Genomic DNA, 22935 nt, shown 5'->3' with positions numbered 1-22935 from the left:
GTCGTATGCCTTCCAGTATAATTACAGATTTGGGAGAGCTTCTCTCCCCCGCCAAACTATAGCTGCATTAAATCACTGAATCGCTTTGGTCAGGAAACAAACAAAATCCTCCCTCCAGGAACAAGAAAAGAAAGCACCCGCTCTGCCAAGAAAGTGTACAGGGAAAGTGGGACTGGCCGAGGGGACAGGAAGACAAAGAGGACCCAGGTCTGGTTTAGCGCAGAGGGGATGGCAGGTTAATCGGGTTTCATACGGGGCGGGGGCCGAGCGAGCTGAAGAGGAAACCACGAGGCTGCAGGAAAAGGGGAACGAAGAGAGAAAGTTTAATAAAGCGGAGCAGCCAAGCAGGCGAAGGTGCCGGCAGCGCGAGCGGCAGCCTCTGCGGCTGGTGATGCTAAAGCGACCCCTGCCTCCGCGGAGTCGCCTCCTCGCCTGGTGACTCCAGTCCGCCGCCTTTCCCTCCGCCCTGCGGAGTCCGGGTTTTGCGGGCGACCGGAGCTGTATTTCCAGGGCTGTCCATGGCTCGGTGCTGTTGGCTCTCTCTCCGTCTGATCAGCCCAGGCTGTGCGGGGCTCCCTACGGGATCAGAGCGCTCCCCCGCCGGGACTCCACTCCTCACATCCTCCTGCTGGGACTCAGCTACATTTCCAGCCAAGCCTGGCTTTATTATGTGTGTCTGCACTGCAGCCCCAGCAGCAAGATCAGGAGGAGGAAAAGGAGCCAGGACAAAGAAAAGAGAGGGAGGCTGGCGAGTGCTAAAGAAAATAAAAACCCAGGGCAGCAGCAGCAACAGCAATGAAGGCAGGAACAGTGCCACCTTCCAGCGAATAACACATGGAGGCAGCTAGCAGCCCCTGCATCGATGCAAAGAAACACTTACCTTGTTTTCAGAAGTGCATTTGTGCAGGAGGAGGAGGAGGACAGAAACCCGGACGGCTGCAAGGCAGAGGGAAGGAGCCAGCCTGCAAGCGACATTAGCTTTTAAAAAGGGGGAGGGAGGACTGGGGTGGAAGGGGAAAGACAAGAGATCTGCTCCTCTCTCCTAAAAATAAGGCTCCTCGCCCTTCTCTTGAAAACATTTGCAGGAGACCCGAGAAGGAGAGGAAATTAAAAAAAAAAAAAAAGGAGGGGGGCGGATTGGAGTCAGGGCATATTTTTTTTTAAATTGCAACAAGGTTGCACCCTAGAGCGCCTCTCATATTTTTAGTCAATTTAATACTCCTAATTCCTATTCTCTCTCTCTTCCCTCCTCCCTCCCATGTAATCAGCTTTAATTGCTCGGTGCAAATGTTTTTTATTGTGAAAGTCTGAACGGGGCTAAAAACTGCAGGGCGCTTGCAAACTTTAAAGAGAACAAAAAAAGCCGAGTGGGGGAGCGGGCTGGGCTTGGTTTGTTTTTATTATTTGCACATTTTTTAAAATTGCAACTGTTGCGCGTGTGATTTTTTTTGGGGGGGGGGGAGGGGGCAGACTCTAGGTGCCCAAAGGGTGGAAAGAGGAGCTGAAGTTGCCGCATTGCAACAGGCAGTGAGAAATCAAATAATCGATCTTGCTGCTGCTGCTCCTTCGCCTGGTAGCGCCGAGCAGACAAAGTTTCAAGTGGCAAGGGCCGAGGAGAAGGCAGAGGCACCGAGAGCGAGGGGGGAGCGGGCAGGGAGGCGGAGGAGCCCCGCAGGACGAGCCGAGGAGCCTGGACATGTCCAGAAGGAAGCAAGCCAAGCCCCGCTCGGTGAAAGGTAAGCGCGCCGGTCGCAGCCTGGCCCAGGCTTTGCGTGTGTCCGTCTCTCGCCCGTGCCCCCAGCCGCCCGCGGAGCCGTGGTGAGCGGCTCGCTCGCCGCTGGCTCCAGCTGATGGCTACCGCCGCCGCCTGGGTGCGGAAAGCAGCCGCCTCAGCGCCAGCCTCCGCCGCGTGACCAATCAGGGGTTGGGGCCAAGCTTGGCGGGGATTGCGAATCCCCCCAACAAAATGCCGCCGCCTGGCTGGTGGCTTGAGGCCTGGGCGGCTGCGTGTGCGGCTCAGAGCCTGGAGCTCGCCAGTAGGACCCCTCCCCCCGGCTGCCCGCCTCTTCCTCGCGGTTGGTACCAGCTCTGGAGTTACCCGCGGGGCAGGGGGGGCTCGCCCGGCCGCCCCCCATACCCCGGGCCCGCCGCCACATGAGCGCTGGGTCGGGGCATTGGCCCCACTGGCACAACCAGCATCTTCCTCCCTGCCCCGTCTCTCAGCGCCTGTCACTGGTCGAGAATGAGCAAAGTGCCCCCCCTTGCCCCCAGCGCACGCCTCGCATGTGTGTCCTCTTGATCATTGCAACTCCCAGCCCCTAACACAAATCGCATCCTCGTGCAACACAAAAATCACCCCTCACAAGTGACCACGAAGTGCCCCTGGCCCTACTTCACAAGGCCAGGGCTGCCTGGCAGAATTCCCTTGCCACAGCTCAGCAGTGTTTGTTTGTGCAGGCCAGTAAAGTTCAGGTGAGTAGTGGGTCCTGAGGCTGAGCTGACTAAGTCTTTCTGACAAGTTTGCAAGGCTTTGTGGAGAAGGGCCCCCAGGCCCCCCATGATCTGGATTACAGGGGGTCTCGCCTTTCTGTTTCCATCCTCTGCTAATGTTAAAATAAGGAAGCATAGTCTCAGCTTAGTGACTGGTTTCTGCATTGGCTGGTGGGTATGCTCTCAGACTTGAGCCAGGGGTTTCCCACAGTATGAAAACCTCCTTTTACTTCCTATTTCAAACTCTAAAAAGGGGGAGGGGGTCTTCTGAATTATTTCACCTGCCTGTGGGGAGGAAAGGTTTTTCCATGATTTCACATCATCCATTTTAGGGGCTTAGTTGGCCTTGGCACACTAGGAGCTGAATGTCGCTGGCAGCCCACGGCCATTGGAACAATAGAGCATCAGTGAACATGTTGCTATCCCCAATATTTTGCAGTCATTTGCAACTGCCTGCTCTGTTTGTGTGACAGAACTGGCCTTCTCTTTGGGGCTAATCTCCCTCCCCATTTATCTTTTAGAAAGACAGTAATCTCACACTCAAGAGTATACAATTTGCTGCTCTGTTTCTATAATGGCTGCCAGACTCTGCCACTTTCTCCCCTTACCCCCATTGCTGCCAAGTACAACTGGTGGGTGAAGTTCCGTGATCTGCAGTATGCAGGAGTCCAGACAAGACAATCATGATGGCCCCTTCTGGCTTTAAAGTCTATGTATGCAGGCATAGTTGGAGAGAGTGGCATAGGTTGGTTTCTGTTAGGGTAACAAAGTGGTTGATCAGGGGAAGCATATCAAACAGTATCTGTGAATTCCCAGATGGAATCTGTGTGTCATGGCAGACTGGATTTTCTGTGACTCTGATTTTTGTTTCAGAGTATCAGCTGTGTTAGTCTGTCTCTAAGGTGCCACAAGTACTTCTGTTCTGATTTTTGTGTACCTTTTAGTCACATGCCTCTTGTTGAGTATTTATGGCTGATATGAAAAGGTTGAAAACAGATCCACAAAGTTGGCTCCAGTGTCAATAAGCATGAATTGGGGTGTGGCGAAGTTTTCCTTGTTTTAAAATATTTTTTTGAAAACTGTGCTCTGAGTATTGCTGAGAATCCATGAAGTTATATATCCGAACAAGTTTTTTTTCCAGTGTTTTGAATACAGTGGATATGTCATATCATGTCCATGTGATTATCATATTTCCTTTTATGCCAAGTTGTTATGATGTTATGGACCTGAAGCCAGAAGTTATCAAGATGCAGCTAGATAACTATTGGGGAAGCTGTTAATTGGAGAACATATTATAACAGAATTGCCATGGTGATGGATGAGAAATAAACCAAAGATAGATACAATCAAATACTTTATAAGCACACACATTTCACTAATTTAACAAGCTATTATAGAATTTCCATGTCAGAGGGTGCTCTGGCAAAATAATTTGGAAAGATGAATAAAAAGTTTATCATTTAGCATACTCCAGTCTTGCTGTCTCTTGGTGTCAGGATCTTGTAGTTTTAAAATTATGTTTGTGGAGAAAAATAGCATCTTAGCAGATAGGTGGAATTAATGTTTCTGTCCCCTTAGGAACAGTCTATGATTGACCTGTTTCCTCTGTTTACTGTACAATACCCTTAAGGGTGATCAAAGAAAGGAAACATTAAAATCTGTGTATTTAGTAGTCAAATAGTGTCAGGATTTAAATCTAAGACGGATAAGTCATTAGGAACTGCAGAGACAATAGTCCAATTTAGAGTCAGGTACACTGAAGTAGAATGTGATATTTTAAAATAGAAGTGAAAGGTTAAACTTTACAAATAAACTCATCCCAAATAGTCATTCTTTAGGGCATAATACAGTATTTAAACATTTACAGTTAAGAGTTACTTAAAAATCTGAGAATTATCACTTCAAGAAAACAGCTGTCTATAAAATGTACACATAAAGGCCAAAGCCCACAATACCTATGTGCTGTATTGTGTGAGCTGCATTCTTTTTGAGTTGTCAGTAAATTGATGTGACAATGCAGCAGTGATTTTAGAATACTTGCTAGTCAAAGCCAAATGTTATCCTAACCCTTCAGTGGCTAACACTTTACTGTCTCATATACAAAGTAGAAGTAGTTAATCAGAAACTTAGTGGTTTGGAGTTTTGTTATAGCAGCACAAAATGGGATGCTTTTAACGGAACAAAAACTCGTAAGTGTTTGTTATTTAATAACTTTTAGATGTAGAAAATACATTCATTTAATCATAGTGGTAATTAAGAAGTGAAATAACTGGATGCATTTAAGAGGTACTGCATGTGAAATACTGTTCCATAATATTAGCTTTTGCTTTGAGATACACTCCCAATTTTGTTTTTATATAATCCTTGCTCTCAGATGTGTATTAAGTTATTGTAAAAGTAAGACTTCCACCTTTAAACAAAAAGCTGGAATGTGTTTCTTAAAGATTAATAGTATTTTAGCCTCTCTGCTGTGTGTCACTTTAACAGTGTGGTATTGTGGACCTCCACAATTCAGGACAATCTACTGTAAATGCAGCTCTTCTGTAATTGGTATATGAAGTGTTACAGACCATAGGAGGAAAAAAGGAGAGAAGTATAACTATTTCTAGTGCATGTTCTGAAAATGGTATTTGAAACAAGAAGAATCGCAGTTTGAAAAAATCATACAGGCCTCGGGTCATGACTTCCCTTGAAAAGGGGGATCCCATTTGGTGGATAGGCCTCTGGAGGTTCAAAATATTTTGTTCTGTGATTAAGTACTAGAGGTATTGTACAGGAAATAGTTAAGTGGCATTGAAAAACTGTGTTAGTTTGAAAAGCTGATTTAACAATAACCCTTGACCCTTTTTATTTAATAAATTTATACATTTGCCATTTATTTTTAATTTGTTTTCTACTTCATTTTTTTTTGAGTGGCAAACTTCACCACAAGGCATTATTGTTTTACTTTGTTAATTTTGAACTCAATAGTGGTACAGTTGGCACCATGATTTGCAATGGTATTTTTTAAATTGAATATTAAAATATTCAATATAAAGTATTTCTCATCCCTTCTAAAGCATAAATGTCTAGATATATATTTACAACAATGACTTTTTATAGAAGACCAAGTAAGTTTTAAGATGCTAAGTTTTGCATACCTTTGTAATTACTAGGAATGTTTTCTCCAGTCCTGCATAAACTGACTGTAAATTACACTTTCTAATTTTAATTGACTAATGTGCAGTCTGAAGAATATCTTGATTAATGGTGGAAATGTTGGGTGAATCTGTGTACATTGCAATTCATAACGGTGTGTACACGCAAGCACTTGGTCCTAACTCATGTACGTGAGAGACAATTTCTTCCTTCTCTTTTACTCATCCATATCTTTGGCTTTTAAAAAGTCCATCACATACATCTTGTAGTCTAGGGAGTTGGCAACCTAGTAAATTGCCACAGTACATGTTTCTATGGAAATAATTGAGATGTAATAAATAAAGGCACTCTAAGGTCACAGGTTTCCTAATTCAACTGAGAAGGAAAACGAGTATAAATTATATAGATCTATGCATAGCGTTTATGACTTCTTCAAATAGTTCTCTTTTCTGTATATTTATTTCACATTATATAACAGCTTTTATACTTAATAACCACTATTGAGATTTGTGCATCCATTTCCATGCAAAAAGCTTAAGTACTAAAATGGGATAAGTGTGCCTGTGATATAAGGGAGTTTTCTACATGTAAAATGCAGGTTGACTGCATATTAACAGTGAAAGGTGCACAATCTTTGCCATTATAATAACAAACTAATTTGACAGAAGTAACAAATGTTGACAAGTCCTTAATTTTCAATGATATAGAATGAAGATTTTTAAAACAACTGGATGACAGAACAACCCTGCACTTGTTCTGTAACACTAGGTCTCTGGTTCAGTATAATAAAAAGTTGCAATAATTACTGTATTAGTAACCATCCATTTAGATTGGTAGCTGTGGAATTTTACCTGAGGTGGGATTTAAGCTTTGTAATTCAATACATTGATTAATTTTAAACATTAATTTGAATGGAAAAATTTAAAGGAATCCAACCTTCCAGTTGATTGACGGAGAGACCATTCTACTTTATTTAAGTGAAGCTTACTAAGAGAGGGTCAGGCTAGCATAAAAACAGGTGATATGCTGAGTCTTTGGCAACTTTTAACATAATTATGTCATTTATAGTCTACATGCTCTGTTAACAGTTACAATGTTGTAAGATGCATGGCTATCCTAAAGATTTTTTTCCATATTAAACGTGTACTTGTAGACAGCCAAAAAAAATTTCTCCAAAAGTGAGCAAAATCTTTCTTTGTCAAGTTGTCAGTAACATGTTTTGTCAATGACATTTATAGTTAATATTTGTAAAGAAGAGATATACATTATTCAGATTAATTCAAATCAATTGAATGTGAACCTCGGAACCATAATGCAATTGTGAACATCACAGTGCACCATTAATTTCTCTGATAGATGTGATCTTTAATAAGTTAAAAGGAAATACCTTTAAAAGTGTTTCTTCTACCAACTTTATAGAGGTGCTGTATTCTAAAGCTGCCATTTAACTGACAATGATAATTATTAATGGTTTCTGTTGAATCCTATATTGAATAATAGCTTATGTTACAGCTTACTTATGTTTGAGAACCAATTAAATAAGAGAGCATGTGAGATACTGGGCTCCTGGTAATAGAACCACGGGTTCAAGGTTCTATGTAATTTAATTGAAGAATTACTTGAATACAGTTTATGGGAACTACATTCATATTGGCACAAGGTTTTAAACATTGGATGCACTTTGGTTGCTGAATTTGACAGTTTTGCAAATTGCTGTCAGATTGCAATGGTATTTTGTGCATAAACATGCTAGTCAGTAATCAAACTGTTTTGCAAAAAGGATGCACTAATTAAGTCTAGATTTGTTATCCTACTTGAAGTTGCAGAATTGCTGTCATATTTTTTTGCTTTCAGTTGGCAAAAAATGCTGATAGAAACTTTTGATTCACAGCATACCTGCCTCATTTGTGTCATTCAAAAAAACAAGGTTGCTCTGTACTTTATTATATGCAAGTAAATAAAAATACTTCAGCCGTTTTCTAGGCTCCAATTAGTTGATTGCTATGAATGATCTTCTTTAAAGGAATGCTGTTTTACCTATCCGCTCATACAAAGGTTTGATTTTTAATGTCTTGTGAAAAGGATTCTCTTTGTCTTGATTGATGTCAAGAATAAAAGCGTGATGGTAATATCCCTTTGAAAGCTATTGTATTGTCAGCTCTGGCTGACAGCAGGAGGCCCTCCTAGTGCTATAGATTAGCGCTGTGAAAACACTGACATTTTCTTTGTTATATTGCTGTTGTTCTGCTTGCAAAGTCAATTATACAATGTCGGAGCTCAGTTACAGAGTTGACTGTGGAAGTAACAATGTCTTTCATACGTGTCTTAAAGATATAATTTTCTTTTTTTCCCAGCTGATAGAGAAGAACTTGACGTTAGTGGTACAGTACATTCCACAAATTAAATTTTGACAAGTATAATCATAATTGCCAAATACAAGAGACTTGTGTGATTATCCTTTAATTTTACAGTTCATTCAAGTTTCAGTGGATTCTTATTGATACAGTGAAGGCAGCAGATAAAATAGATAAAACTCATCTCAAGTAATATTACACTCTTGATTGTTCTATACCAAGCGTAGCATTTTGGGGATTTAGCATCATTGAAGATGTTGTTGGTTCATTGTGCTGTTGATACTGCATGGATTCAAATGTTCTCACAGTATGTTGAGCAAGGACCTTTAGATTTTAACCTACATAGTAGTTTTTAAATTTGCATGTATAGTTTGATATGAGAGTACAGTGAGGTTTCCCATGAGCTCCAGAAGTCTTTCTTCTTTTTTTCCTTCTCCCACAGTCTAGTTTCCTGGGGAAGATATCTGTATTGTTTAGCGGGCTTACTGTTTGGAACTCTAGTCTTGTATGCAAAAACCTTTTAATTGTGATCTGGTCTCACTAGTCCTAGCAGCTACAACTATTAAATGTAAGGAAAAATTGAAAAGTGTAGGATAGGTGAAGTGAAGGGCTTAAACAAAAATTGGCAGAAGATAGAAATCTAATGCTTTTAGTCATGTTTCATCTAATTTTAACCACTGGAAAATAATGTTACAAGGCAATAGATGCTAGCAGAGAATGCTTATTGTTTCTTCTCTAAAATATACTTTGGGTAAAATCAGAGCAGCATAAAGAACATCATTCATTACTGAATTGCCACAAATGACAAATAACCATCAGAAAGCCCTTGTTGGGAATGTTAATTGTGGGATTTCTAAATTACTATTATAAACTAATAGAGTAACAAAAGATTCCACCGTCACCAGTAATTTGTAAGGATTTATTTTGTTTTTCTTCAATAATTGAAAATTAATGTCTTGAAATGAAAGCAGATGTTCATGCCATCCTCTGAACTGGATATAAAAATGATGATGTTTTGCAGATGTGTTAGAGTTGTGTAAATACAAACTGCCTTACCCGAGACTGGGTTTTGGTTTGGCTCTATCTATTGATTAGTGCCAACAAAACTTTTATTTTAAACCTATTTGATTAACTAGATTGAAATCATTTCAGTATGAAAAATGTGTGGGATGTCATCCAGGGATCAAAAATTACAATGAACATTTACAAAACTTAACTTGTTTGTGGGTCAGTAAATGACAATAGTTTATTCATATTTTAGGGTTTACCTTTACTTTGCTTTTAATAAATATAGAGTGTTTACATAGGTATTTTTACAAGAATAGTTTAATCTCTTCTCATTTCTTTATTTTCAATTTGTAGGGTCAAGCTCTTGGTGCTCCACAACACTTTAAAAATATGAAACCTGCTATTTGATTAAAAAAAAATGGGATACATTTACCCCCATGCTTAATCCCAAACTATGTTTTCTGGCTAGACTCTTAGCAAATTATCCCCCCAAACAAAAGATATTAACCAACCGTACTAATTGAACTGCCTTATAAATTCCAAATCAGCCCCCTTATCTAGCCCATCAACTCATAAATGCCACCTCCCCAAAATGCCTATGAGAAAAGATGGCTGCTATGGTGTTTCATAGAATCCTAGTGAATATACTGTAGCAATGAATTGTTAGTAATATGAGACCTATTTAGATCTCTCTTCTTTTAATTATTGGATGACAAATGGGGTGAGACTACCTTTTCTGGGGGATAATTTTTTATGAGAATTTTGGTTTGTGGATTAGTGAAGTGAGAATTAGCAAGGCTCTACTGTGTAAATATATTCAATATAATTATGAGTCTAGAACCAAAGCCTTGGGCTACATTTGTACTTTGTGCAGCTTCTTTCATGTAGTTTGTTTGTAAACTTCGAAAACCAAGTTACTTGACTTCTTAAAGAAAAAACATCAGTTTTAAGGACTACATCTCATTGTCTGCACCTGAATATATTTTTTTTGTAGTACTGAATGGTAGTGGTTTGCCAGAGCCATTTTATGGAGTGGGCTGAAGCAGAGGTTCTCAACCTTTTTCTTTCTGAATGTCCCCCTGACCCCCCCCCAAAAAAAAAACAACCAAAAAACCCCCAAGCCCTCCATGTCCACCTGTTCCACAACAACAGTTTTCTACATATAAAAGCCAGGGCTGGTGTTAAGGCGTAGCAAGCAGGGTCATTGCCCAGGGCCCTGTGCCACAGCTAAATTGCTCAGGCCCCCAGGCTTCAGCCCTGCACAGCAGGGCTTAGGCTTTCTTCCCTGGGCCCCAGTGAGTCTGGTCCTGCTTGGTGGACCCCCAGGAGGCCCAGACCACTGATTGAGAACCACTGTTCGAAAGGAAGAGTTCTAAGACATTAAATTGTCTCTTGTGATTTTTTTCCCCTTTTTTTCTGCGAATGCAGGCATAAGCTTACAGCAATTTTAGTATTTTTAAAATACACCTCTACCTCGATATAACGCTGTCCTTGGGAGCCAAAAAATCTTACCGCGTTATAGGTGAAATCGTGTTATATTGAACTTGCTTTGATCTACCGGAGTGCGCAGCCCCGCCTCCCCCCCCCCCCCCCCGAGCAGTGCTTTATCGCATTATATCCAAATTCATGTTATATTGGGTGGCGTTATATCGAGGTAGTGATGTGTTTGTATGGGGGACTAGATGTGGTTGAAAGCTAGTCAGCTGAGACATATTTAAAATATAGCTGCAGTCCAATGAATTGGGGTGTGTTGTTAGATTTCCACTAGGTGACTACTTTTCTATATATTGTTGCTGTACCAGTCTGCATCTAACTACTTCATTCTGTTGTTTTCATTTGCTTAGAAACAAAACCTTTTTTTTTGCCTTCTATCAACAGACTAGGCAACATAACAATGTGGAGTGCTTGCAAATGCCACTTGTTAATCATATGCAGTGCATTTATTAATTTTTTCTTTTCCCTCTTGGATATGTTAAGTCAACTTTTTAGCTTTTTATGTAATTGAAATTTGCCCTTTTGTTACCTGGGCATGAATTATTTTTGAAATGTTGTCATTACCTGCCCTGCTGTGAGGTTTATCTCTTCTGTTCGTCCTAATTAAATAAAACATACTGTTGTTCACTAATCTCATTTTGAACTGAATTACCTGCCTCAAGGCTTATAGATGGTCATTGGGCTTGCTTGTTTCAGTGGCAGACATTGACTAACACATTTACTTTTAGATTTTCATTTCAAAGGGATCAGTTTGTGTTGTGTGACAGGTGAATGATGAATGCTTTACAGAACTTTAAGAGCTGTACAAACAGTAAAGGACCTATTACTGTGTATGTAGAATGGCAAGTGCGAATGCAACCCAGTCTTTGGGTATGGCTACACTTGCACTTCAAAGTGTTGCCGCGGCAGCACTTTGAAGTGCGAGTGTGGTCGCAGTGCCAGCGCTGGGAAAGAGCTCTCCCAGTGGTGCGCGTACTCCACATCCTCTACGGGTTTAGTTTGCAGCGCTGGGAGCCGCGCTCCCAGCGCTGCGGCACTGTTTACACTGAGGCTTTACAGCGCTGTATCTTGCAACGCTCAGGCCATGGCTACACTGGCGTTTTACAGCGCTGCAACTTTCGCGCTCAGGGGTGTGAAAAAACACCCCCCGAGCGCTGCAAGATACAGCGCTGTAAAGCCTCAGTGTAAACAGTGCCACAGCGCTGGGAGTGCGGCTCCCAGCACTGCAAGTGACACCCGTAGAGGATGTGGAGTACGTGCAGCGCTGGGACCACACTCAAAACTTCAAAGTGCTGCCGTGGCAGCGCTGCCGCAGCAGCGTTTTGAAGTGCAAGTGTAGCCATACCCTTGGGGGGTGTTTTTTTCACACCCCTGAGCGTGAAAGTTGCAGTGCTGTAAAGTGCCAGTGTAGCCATGGCCTCAGTCATAGAAGAGTGATTCCATTACTGGAAAAAGACCAAGTCTTAGTATTGCTGTCAAATACTGTAAAGGGTTAACTGATCTTACCCTTCTTGGTATGTGGCCCTTTTTAAAGCCCACTCTACCTCTAGGCTCTGACAGGACAACTTTTATGGAGTTGATTCTCTCAGACCCAATATTTTCTCTTTGCTAGACCAGAAACAGAACAGTTAATTCTTTCTTCTTTATTGTAACTATTGTGCCTAGAAACCATAGTCCTGGATGATGACCCCAGTGTGCTAGGCCCGGTACAAACACAGAACAAAAAGACTTTTCTCGTTACCTTTTTCTGTAGCTGAAACTTGGTAAATTGCTCTCCTTCAGAATAGTAGCAGTCAATATTTCTCCAAGCAGAGCAACTGGATTTAAAACGAATACATCTTTTGCTTTCTCTAATCTGAATTAAGACACAATAGAGAAAAATACACATATAGAGAAAAATAATATTGTTTAAATGCACTGTATGGGTGCTGTGGAAAACTTAATGCCCCCTTGTGAATTTAATAATGATCTCTTACGATTACAAAGATAAAGTTAAATCGTTACTGTGTTACAGTTACAGTTTGACATGTATGATTCATGTTACACCTTCCAGAAGTTTGGTCAAATGTAGCCTGCTTCTGCTTTACAGATTTTTTCTTTAAATGCAAAGGACAAAAAGATAAGTTCTCTTTTCCTGTTGTAATATGCATGTTTTGTGAAAATCCTTGAACATTGTTCTTATTCTTCTCCAACCCCCTGACTATAAAAATGTCCCTTGTTTTCACCTCCATCATGAAAGTATATCCCTCTGTTGGATACCCACAGGTTTAACCATCCAGTTCATAGGATCCACAAAAGGCGCTGTTAGTTATTGTGTGAAAGAATTTCTCCACAGATCTTTGAGAGCAATGGGCACTACTCCAGAGAAAATCCAGCAGGGCTGGTCTAGGTTGGTTCCTGATGCCATGTGTCTTGATTTCTTCACTTATCTTAGGCCTAGTCTACACTAAAAGTTAGGTTGACCCAGGTACGTTGCCACACACCTGAGCGAACCCCTGTTGTTAAGCTGACTGAAATCTCAGTGTAGACAGCGCCACCTCTTGGGAAGATGGATCACCTGTGCCCATGGCAGAACCCCTCCTGTTGGGGTAGGTAGTGTTTACACCAAAGTGCTACAGCAGCACCATTGTAGTGTTTCAAGTATAGACAAGCCTTCAGATCAGTGATTTCTACTTTAATGTTCAGATAGATCAGTCTTGCTTTCAGTTGGGTGAATTGCGTGTGGAAGGTCTCTTGTTAAGATAGAATCACTATATGCTACCTTGAAATCCAGTGATTTTGTAGGGGTAAAAAAGATAAAGCCTTGCACTGGGAGAGCACTTAGTGCCTTCTCCTGCTCCTTTTGAAGTTAATGGAATTTTTCTCATTGACTTTCACTTGGAGCAAGATTGGATCCCTAAAATACATAGTAAAGGTCTGATCCTGTTCCTGTTGAAATTAATGGCAAAAGTTGCATTGACATCAGTGGTGCTGCAACAGACCTAGCAGTCTTGCAGGGTGAAGTCTTAATCCCATTGTTGTCAGTGGGAGTTTTGTTGTTGACTTCAAGGGGGGCCAGTATTTCACCCTCAGTGTTGTTTACACTAGAAATGAGAGATCAAGTGAGCTTCAGGTATCCATTGATAATACTCAGAACTCAACACAACAGAGAACGTCTGTTCCTTCTTTCATCTGCCCATTTTGTCAGGCCACTTCTAAGGCCTTGTCTACACTAAAGAGTTTGGTTGACAAAAGTTATGTGGACACTCAAAAAGCGCTATAATAAGAATCAGTATTGCATGTTCACACGCCCTCTGTCAGCAGAGCGCGTCCACGCTTGGGGCACTAGCATTCACAGTGTGAGTAGTGCATAGTGGGTACCTATCCCACAGTCCAGCTCAACACTTTCTGCTGCTAGGTCTCGTGGGAAGGCTGAGCGGATTGTGGCACATCCTGTGACTGGGTTCAGTGTCCCGTTATACATTGCTTTCTGTCCCAGCATTCCATGGGCGTAAAGCTTTCTTTTGTGGCATTTTTCAGTGGCCCTTGTTTGCTGTGCACCCCGGCATCTTTGTGAGAAAGGATGGATCCTGCACTGCTCTCCTATGCTCTGATAACTGTCATGAAGACATCACGGATGGCAGTGCAGTTAATCACGAAGTTCCTAACTGAAAAAGCCACCAGTTGCCTGCTATGCTTCGTGATATGGATAGGAGCAAGTTAAGATTGTGACATTCATGGAACAGGTGCAGAGAATGGACCATTGCTTTTGGGCTTGGGGAAACAAGCACTGAATGGTGGGATTGTATCATCATGCAGGTGTGGGATGATGAGCAGTGGCTACAGAACTTTCGGATGTGGAAAGGCACCTTCCTGGAACTGTACCAGCACTGCGGCACAAGGACACTAGAATGAGAGCTGCCCTATCAGTACAGAGGTGCATGGCAATCGCTATGTGGAAGCTGGTGACTCCAGACTGCTACCGGTCAATCATGAATCAATTTGGAGTTGGGAAGTCGACCGTTGGGGCTGCGTTTAGTGCAAGTGTGCAGGGCAATTAATCGCATCCTCCTATGAAGGACCGTGCCTCTGGGAAATGTGTGTGAAATAGTGGACGGCTTTGCAGAAATGGGTTTCCCTAACTGTGGAGGGGTGATAGATGGCACATGTACTCCAATTTGGCTCCAGACCACTTTGCAACAGAGTATGTAAATAGGAAGGGGTACTTTTTCATGGTGTTGCAGGCGCTTGTGGATCACCGTGGGCATTTCACTGACATCAATGAGGGATGGTCTGGGAAAGTACATGATGCATGCATATTCAGGAACTCTGGCCTGTATGGAAAACTACAAGTGGGGACTTTCTTTCCATCCCAGAAGATTACAGTGGGGGATATTGAAATGCCTGTAGTGATCCTGGGAGACCCGGCCTACCCCTTACAGCCATGGCTCATGAAACCTTACACAGGAAACCTGGACAGCAGTAAGGAGCAGTTCAACAGATTGAGTAGGTGCCGGATGACAGTGGACTGTTGGTAGGTTAAAGGCACGCTGGTGATGCCTTTATGGTAGGTTAGACCTCAATGAGGATAATATTCATACGGTCGTAGACACGTGTTGTACTTTGCATAATCTCTGTGATGCTAAGGGTGAAAGCTTTGCTCGGGGTGGAGTGTTGAGGTAGACTGCTTGGCTGCTGATTTTGAGCAGATTGATACTAAGGTTATCAGAGGGACCCATGGGGAGGCAATTCAGATCAGGGAGGCTTTGAGGCAACACTCTGAAAGTGAGAACCAGTAATGTATATCTCTGTGATTGGTGCTGCAATATTACATTACATGTAGTTTTCCTAGGAAGCAATGGTTACATTTGGGGCCATATGTTCCAGTAAGCAAATGATTAAACTGCCTGTATATGTATTGGTAGTTCTTGCTATCTCAATTTGTAGGAAACAAAGAAAGATGAGTCACCATTCAAAAAGCTTGCTTTTATTGCACAAGGAACTCCCCTTCCCCCAGCGATGCTTGGGAGGAAAGGAGGTACCAGGGAAAGGCAGATTTTCTGAGCTGTGTGTAGATACAGATAGCATTTTGAAAGTTGCCCAAGAGGGTGGAGTAAAGGGTAAACCAAGAAGTCTCAGAAAGTGGAAAAGACTGTGCGGGTGGAGTTTGGGCAAGGGGCATGGAAAAGATTTCTGAATGTGCTGCAGGAGAGGGTGGGCACACACACATCTGCTTAGTCTGCAGCATTATTAAGGAATTCAGCATTTGTGTTTGCTCCTCCATTACTTGAATCATCCATTCAGTAGCATCCTTAGCAAACTCCTGATTTTCTTTTCTGTCATGCCTTTCGGTTTCCCTCCATTTCTTGCGGTCCCTTTTCTCTGCATTGGAGAAGTGCAGTACCTCCTGGAACATGTCATCTTTGCTCCGTCTTGGGTGCTTTCTTACCCGGTGGAGATGCTCGGCCGGGTTGTGTGGGGTGTTCCTGAGGGCCGCATCTGCTGAAGCACAAGGGACAATGCACAGAAGTGGGATTGTTAAAATTCACGCACAGCATTGAAACATTTCAGTTAAATACACCTTTTGCTACATAACAATCACTTCCTCACTGACTCTTGACAGGCACGCATCTCTGCAAACACCCAAAATATGGTGAGTGTTGGTGGGGGAAAAGGGAGCGCTCCACATGGGGAAAAGGGCACACATTCTGCAAGGATTGTGGTGAAGCCAACTAGGGAAAAAATAATAAAATTCTCCTACACTTTTCCACAGGCAGGGGTCATTGTAGCAGATATCTCACTGCTGAGGGTAAGCAGGGAAGTGAGGGTACATCTACTACATGCTTGTGGCTTCTGTCCTGGTCCCTATGCTGCTCACCTCTGACGCTTTGGTCCCTGTACAAGTGATTGCCGAATGGCGCAGGAAAGTTTCCTACAGTGGGGGAAAGAACAAAGCAGCTCTGCCAAGGAACCTGTGACAGAGGATTACTGAGTACCTCCTGGAAACTTTCTTAGAGATCTCTCTAGAGGATTCCCTGAGATCTCGGCGTGCATTAACACCCTGTTCCGCCGTACTGATTAGTTACACAGAGAAATGTCCAGCTTACAGAAATGCAGCCAGTTTTGTACATTTCTGTACCCTGAACCCACCTCCACACTACATAAACCACAGCCACTTACCAGGCATCTCCTCTCCTGCTTCTTGCTCACCAGAGAACAACTGCTGAGACTGGCTAGACGTCTCTGGAGTGGTGAATAGTTCCTGGCTGCCTGCCCCACTGGGAGTTCCACATCATCCTCTAACTCCACGTCTTCATCAGTGACTTCATCCTCCGGGTTAGGTCCTCTTTCCACCATCTCCAGGCCCACTGAAGTATCCACAGGGCTCTTGGTGGTGGATGGAGGTGGGGTCACCACCGAGGATGGCATCCAACTCCTTATAGAACTGGCAGGTCTTAGGTGCAGCACTGGAGAGACGTTTTGTCTCCCTCGCCTTACGGTATGTCTGCTTCGGCTCCTGTATCTTCACTCGGCACTGCACTGTGTCCTGATCATAGCTCTTTTTGCACAAGCTTTGAGAAATCTGCCCATAGGTATCAAAATTCCTATGGCTCAAGTGCAGCTGGGACTTCATAGCCTCCTCTCCCCATATACTGAGCAGATCCAGCAGCTCCGCAGTGGTTCAAATGGGAGAGTGTTTGCTGCGATAACCTGCCATGGTCACCCGAGAAGATGTGATGAGACCTCTCCACACAGAGCAAACAGGAAATGGAATTTCAAAAATCCCCAGGGCTTCTAAGGAGGAGGGGCAGATGGCTGTTTACCTGGCTGCAAGGCAGTGGAGTTTAAACTGCTGACCAGAGCGGTCATGGTGGGCATTGTGGGATACCTCCTGGAGGCCATTTAAAGCGATAAAATCCAGTGGCACTCTGTGGACAAAAATTTTGCACAAAAAGTCTTATGTCTCTCATTGGGGTGGTTTTATTTTGTCACCAAAACAGAGCATTTTTGCTGCTAAAAGTCGCATCGCAGCATGTACGCTTCCACTGTTTTGTTGACAAAAACTGCCTTTTGCCGACAAAACTTTGTAGTGTAGACAAAGCGTAACTTAATCTTTAGCAACGCACCAGGCAGGTTAAAATGACAGAGGAAAAAGTGGTGCTATGGATCTACAGTCAGCGAATAAAACTTAGGAGATCAAGAGGTGTATTTAACATCCACTTAAAAAGGTAGGTAAAGATGGGAAATGAAGACATTAAAAAGCAATATTCTGCCTTATTCCACCTTCCCTGCCACCCAAATTAAAAAAAAAAGTGGGGGGAGGGGAGCGGAAGTATTTAGGAAAACATGCTAGAGAAAAATGCAATATTGAACACTCAGAGAGAGAAAAACAGAAGGAAAATAAATTTAAAAACATGATAGTCTTGTTTTTTCCCCTTTAGTATTAAGAAAAAACAGGAAAAAAGTGCTTTGAGCCCAGTGCTATTTCTGCTGCAGACTTCTGAACATAAAAGATACCTGGTGGCTATCTGTGACATTTGGCACAAACATTACATTATCTCATCTGGAAGTGTGTATGTGTATATTTTTTTAATTTTTAAAAATGACCAGAACACATCTGAAAATCCAAACAAATGCCACAAAATAAGAGGAAACAAGTAAGCATACCTGGAAAAATAAAAATTACTAATAATGTAAAATACTTACGCAAAAAAATTTCTCCTTTTTAGTTCTGCCAATATATTTTTGCTAATCTTTATGTAATGTATTTTCTTACCAGAAAATGTACAGTGAAATATACCCTTAGAAAGGTCTGGTTAAAAAATTGTGAACAAAAACATTATTTAAGACACTAACTCTTGAAGTTACAACTTTTTTTGTGATTATGGCATTGTTTGAACTTGTCCAATGAAGACTTCTAATGAAAGTTGGGTTTTTTTTGTTTGTTTTTTTTTAAAACCCAAATCCAAAAACTAAAGTTTCTGTGTGGAGATCAGTGAAAAAGGCCTGGGGTTCTGAACATAATTTGTATGTAAATTTCAGTTTACACACACACACACACACACACACACACACACACACACACACACACACACACACACACACACACACACACACACACACAGTTTTGTCTTAATTCATTTGTTCAAATCCTTTACTCATGTGAATAATCCTGTAAAGGCTTACTGGGCAGAGGGTGAAGTTTGTGTTTTTTCCATTGTCAGATGAGGTTGAGAAGTTTCACATTCAGATAAAAGAAAGAGGGCAGGATAAAGTTCTGGAGCAATGGTGTCGTTTGCTCTTCATAATTTCCTTCTCTTCTTTCTGACCAGACCATTCCCCTAGAAGGTATGTGGAGTGTGGGAGAATACTCTGGTCTCTGAGCACTGGGGTGGAGAAGCAGGGAAGATGGGCCATTTCTCGGAGAAGGCTGTGAGGGCTCATGTTATTTAATGTAGGCTATGTTTTCTTGTAAAATAAGTTCATAGTTACCTTCAGGTAAGTATCTCGATGTAAAATCCTAGTGGAGATATGGCATGGGTAGTTTTAGCTGATGTAGTAAGTTGAGATCAATTCCAGGTGAAGAAGGGCACAGCTACCGCCATATAAAAACACATTTTAAAAAAAAAAATTTTTTTTAAAGTCAAGACAAGCAATGGGCTTAAAATGCTGCAAGGGAGGTTAGGTTGGACATTTAGAAAAAAACTTCCTAACTGTAAGAGCAGTTAAACACTGGAATAAATTGCCTAGGGAGGTTGTGGAATCTCTGTCATAGGAAATGTTTTAAAAGCAGGTTAGACAAACACCTGTCAAGGATGGTCTAGATTCTAGATAATATTTAGTACTGCCAGAGTGCAGGGGACTGCGCTAGAAGACCTACTGAGGTCCCTTCTAGTCCTATGATTCTATGATAACTTAATCTGAAATTCCTGAACACTGTGTGTCAATAAAATACAATACCAGTCATGTTAAAACAAAACTATGGTTACCTGAACTTCAATTAATATTGAAACTTAACTGATGCTAATGTTTAAAATCCATTGTTTTTCCTTTGATGTCAATGCAGAAAGCTTTTTAAAAAAACTATCCTAATTTAATATTTCCTGCCTCTTAGCGGGCATATGACAACCTTTGTAAAACTTATGTTTTGCTTTTTTAGGTTGATGTTACTTTTGTTTGATTTAACTGTAGTGTTAAAAAGGAAAAATTCTTTTCTAGGATTCAAGTAACCTGCTGAGTGGTGAAATTAAATACATGTCTTGAGGAAAATCCTCCAGACCACTCTGAAAGAGCCACAATGTGACTCCCTGGTCTCTGATTTTAAATGAACAGTAAATACAGTACTAGCGCTGTTTTAACAACCAATAAGAAATGATGATACAAAGGAGCTGAAAGTGAGGCCAGGAGCAGGTGGGGAAGATCTGCGCAGATCTTGTGGTTCTCGCCAACTCTTGTCTGGCATGTTATCTATAGTGTTGATATCTCTAATACAGACTTCCCTGGCTGCTATTTAAGGTACTCCTCAAGAGACCTTGGAGAAACAAGAAAACAAAGTGAAGAAAGATATCCTTTTGGTTGCAGTATTCAGTTGTGAGATTATTTGTAGCATAAACTTCAAGGTTATGTCAATGTGGTTTGAAGTGTGTGTAAGATTGACTAGGAGCTAACCTGAGACCACATTCTTGTTTTCTAAAGAATAATCTGATCAGTGTTTTTTGTTTTTCTTGCCAGTGGGTTTGTATTCAAAATGTGGCTCTAAAGAAAATGCGTAGAAAAATGAGCTTTTAATTTGTCACCTGCTGGTGAACCACCCTGTCCTACTTGACATGCCAAATTGTAAATGAGATTTTTGTATCCCTGTGCACATCCATCCAAGAAATGCTCTGTGTTTCATAGCTATTAGTGGCAGAACTGAGGACATTAGACCAGTTGTTCAAAAACTCTTATTGTCTGATTGTTGCATACAAAGCAAAACAAAAAAAACCTAAGCAAACAAAAGGCTGTTAGAGGAGCAGTTACCTCCAACAGATTTTAAGATTAAGCAGTTACCTCCAAAAAAGAATCTTTTCTAGGCTTTCTATTATGGGAAGGAGAGGAAAAGGGTAGCAAAGTAACTTATTTGTGTTACATTCAGAGATCTGTTTTAAAAGTCCACTTAAACTCATTGTTTAAAATTAAATATAGGTTCTATGTTTCTAATTTTGGGAGAGCATTAATTCCCTTGACTGCATGCACATTAGGCTGCCTTTTTAATCCAGTATCTGCCTGAGCTATTAGGGTGTTGAATATTCTAGTTAATAAATGTGTTTTTCTCTACCAGCAAATGTTAAATTGGCCAATGAAAGTTTATCTTGAGGTATAATCTTGTTAGCATAATTCTTAACCTTGGGACAGATAGAAGAGGGTCAAAGGAATATTAGACCAATTTTGAAATACTTAGTCATGTTAATACAGTGATCCCCCAACTTTTTATGTCATGCCCCACCCTTTGCCCATAATGTAATCTGTCCACACACCTCTGTAAGATGGGGCCAGGATTGGGGCCGGAACTGCAGCTGGGGCTGCAGCCGGGAGCCAGAGCAGCCACCAGGAGTGGAGCCGGAGCTGTGATTGGGCCAGGCCTGGAAGCTGGGGGTTGGAGGCATGGCCGGGTGCGGGACTGGGACCAGGAGCTGGGCCATGGTCGGGGCTGAAGCTGGGCTGGGCTGGGCTGCAGTCAGGGCCGTGTTGGGGGCTGTGGTCAGGGGCCGGGCTGGGGCTGGGAGCCAAAGCTGGGACTTGAGCTGCAGGAGGGGCTGGAGCGGAGCTGGGGGTAGAGCTGGGCTGGGTGGCGCTCCTTCCCCATTCCATGTGGGAACTGGCCCTGACCCCATGCACCCCCAAACATTCCTCCATGTCCCCTTAGGGGGATGCACCCCCACAGTTTGGGGACCACTGTTAAAATTGTGTATGTGAAATGTAATTTCAGTTCATTGGCAATACATTTTATTTTAAACCATCTTAAATGGGAGAAGAATATTTCCTGAAATGTGTTTAATATTTAGATTATTCCCATGTAAATAAGTTTTGCACTTCAACAAGGGAGATCCTTACATTTGCTGGATAGGTACGGTAGTTCCTGCAGTCTTATCTATGTTTGTCAACTAGTGCCTTGCCTTTGTAAGCTACTGGGGAATGGTGGCAAAGGCATTACTTAGTCCAAATTTATACTATAAACTTTTGCCAGCATAGCTGCACTGTGCAAGTCGGTGGAGCACTTTGCCAGGATAGGTACTAGTGTAGTCATGACTGTAGCCAGACCGATAAAGTAGTGCATGCCTTACTTCATGTGTATCTCTGTTCTTCGTTTTACCAGTACTGCCAATCTACATTTTTAAGGAGTCTGCATGTCTGCAGAGGTAAGCTGCCATTTTGTGAGGTGGAATTGATGAAGCATGTTGTAAGGGAGCCCCAAGTGCTCTCTAATAGAGATCTGACTTGTATTCATTGTTTTGGTTGTTTGCTTTAATCAAAAATTAATCTAGAGTTAAATTCTATGGTTCCTTTTTGGGAGAATGATAATTTGCTGTTCAAAGTTATGATTCAACAATGCTGTTAGTCAATTCTGGTATATAATTCAGGTTTTTTGGCTTCGTTGGAGAGGCCCATGGGTGTGTGTGTGTTCATGTGTGTCCCTATCCAGCCACTATGACAACAGATGCTGACAAACAAATAGCTTATAAACTATTGGTATACTTGTGTGTGTTATGTCTGCCTAATCTGTTATGGGTTTTACACAGTGTCTATCATTGTATCTGAGTGCTAATATCATCTAGGAATCTTGGAAAAATAAGCCCCAAGGTATCTTATTAAAAACTAACGTATTGTATATAAATACTGTATAAATATCCACATAACAAAGTTTTTTTTTTCCTTTTTTTCTTTTCTCATATTTTCTTTCTAGTACTTGTAGCCTGTGGAATTTCATGTAAGTCGCTGGAGAAGTAGCAGCCAGGTAGAATTTTCTCTGCTCTTGCTCGTTAGGTTTATGGGAAACCTGACCACAACCCTTGAAAGATGTTACAAAAAATCTTGATATCAGAGCTTGTATTTAGATGGGATTAAAACTGTATAGAGTAAACAATTGTCTAAATTAACATGGTATAGCTGCATGCACACCTGTAAAACAGGAAGTGACCTATAGACTGATGAAGCCTTTTGAGTTTTTGACTGTGGAACAAATCCAGCATAAAAGGCAGAAGAAGACAGACCACACAACTTGTTCCCTAATACACTATTTTGAATTACTGATTGATGTGTATTCAAGGTAACTTGCAATGGAAAGAACAAATTAAAAAAATATATACGTTGTCTGTCTGAATATAGGGTGAGCTAAAGGGTGAAAACTCCGCCTTGGGGAGATATTTTAAAAAATAGGCACCAAACTTCTCTCCATTAAGTGTTTAGTTGGAGATAGAATATGAGAGCTTAT

General features: G+C 41.8%; 1 protein-coding gene across 4 annotated transcripts in view; it reads left to right on the top strand.

The window, feature by feature from the left end:
* Nucleotides 1–575: 575 nt before the first annotated feature.
* Nucleotides 576–22935, top strand: part of ZNF423 (zinc finger protein 423) — a 333988-nt gene continuing 311628 nt past the window's right edge. For all 4 annotated transcript variants that reach the window (XM_050922513.1, XM_050922511.1, XM_050922512.1 and 1 more), the window contains exon 1: nt 576–1736. In XM_050922513.1, the coding sequence (XP_050778470.1) occupies nt 1697–1736 (40 nt within the window). In that variant the 5' untranslated portion in view covers nt 576–1696. The remainder of the gene's footprint in view (nt 1737–22935) is intronic.

Source organism: Gopherus flavomarginatus, chromosome 14, assembly GCF_025201925.1.
Source record: "Gopherus flavomarginatus isolate rGopFla2 chromosome 14, rGopFla2.mat.asm, whole genome shotgun sequence".
Taxonomy (NCBI): Eukaryota; Metazoa; Chordata; order Testudines; family Testudinidae; genus Gopherus; species Gopherus flavomarginatus.
Note: the sequence above shows the minus strand (reverse complement) of the source record. Positions and strands in the feature narration are given on the sequence as shown.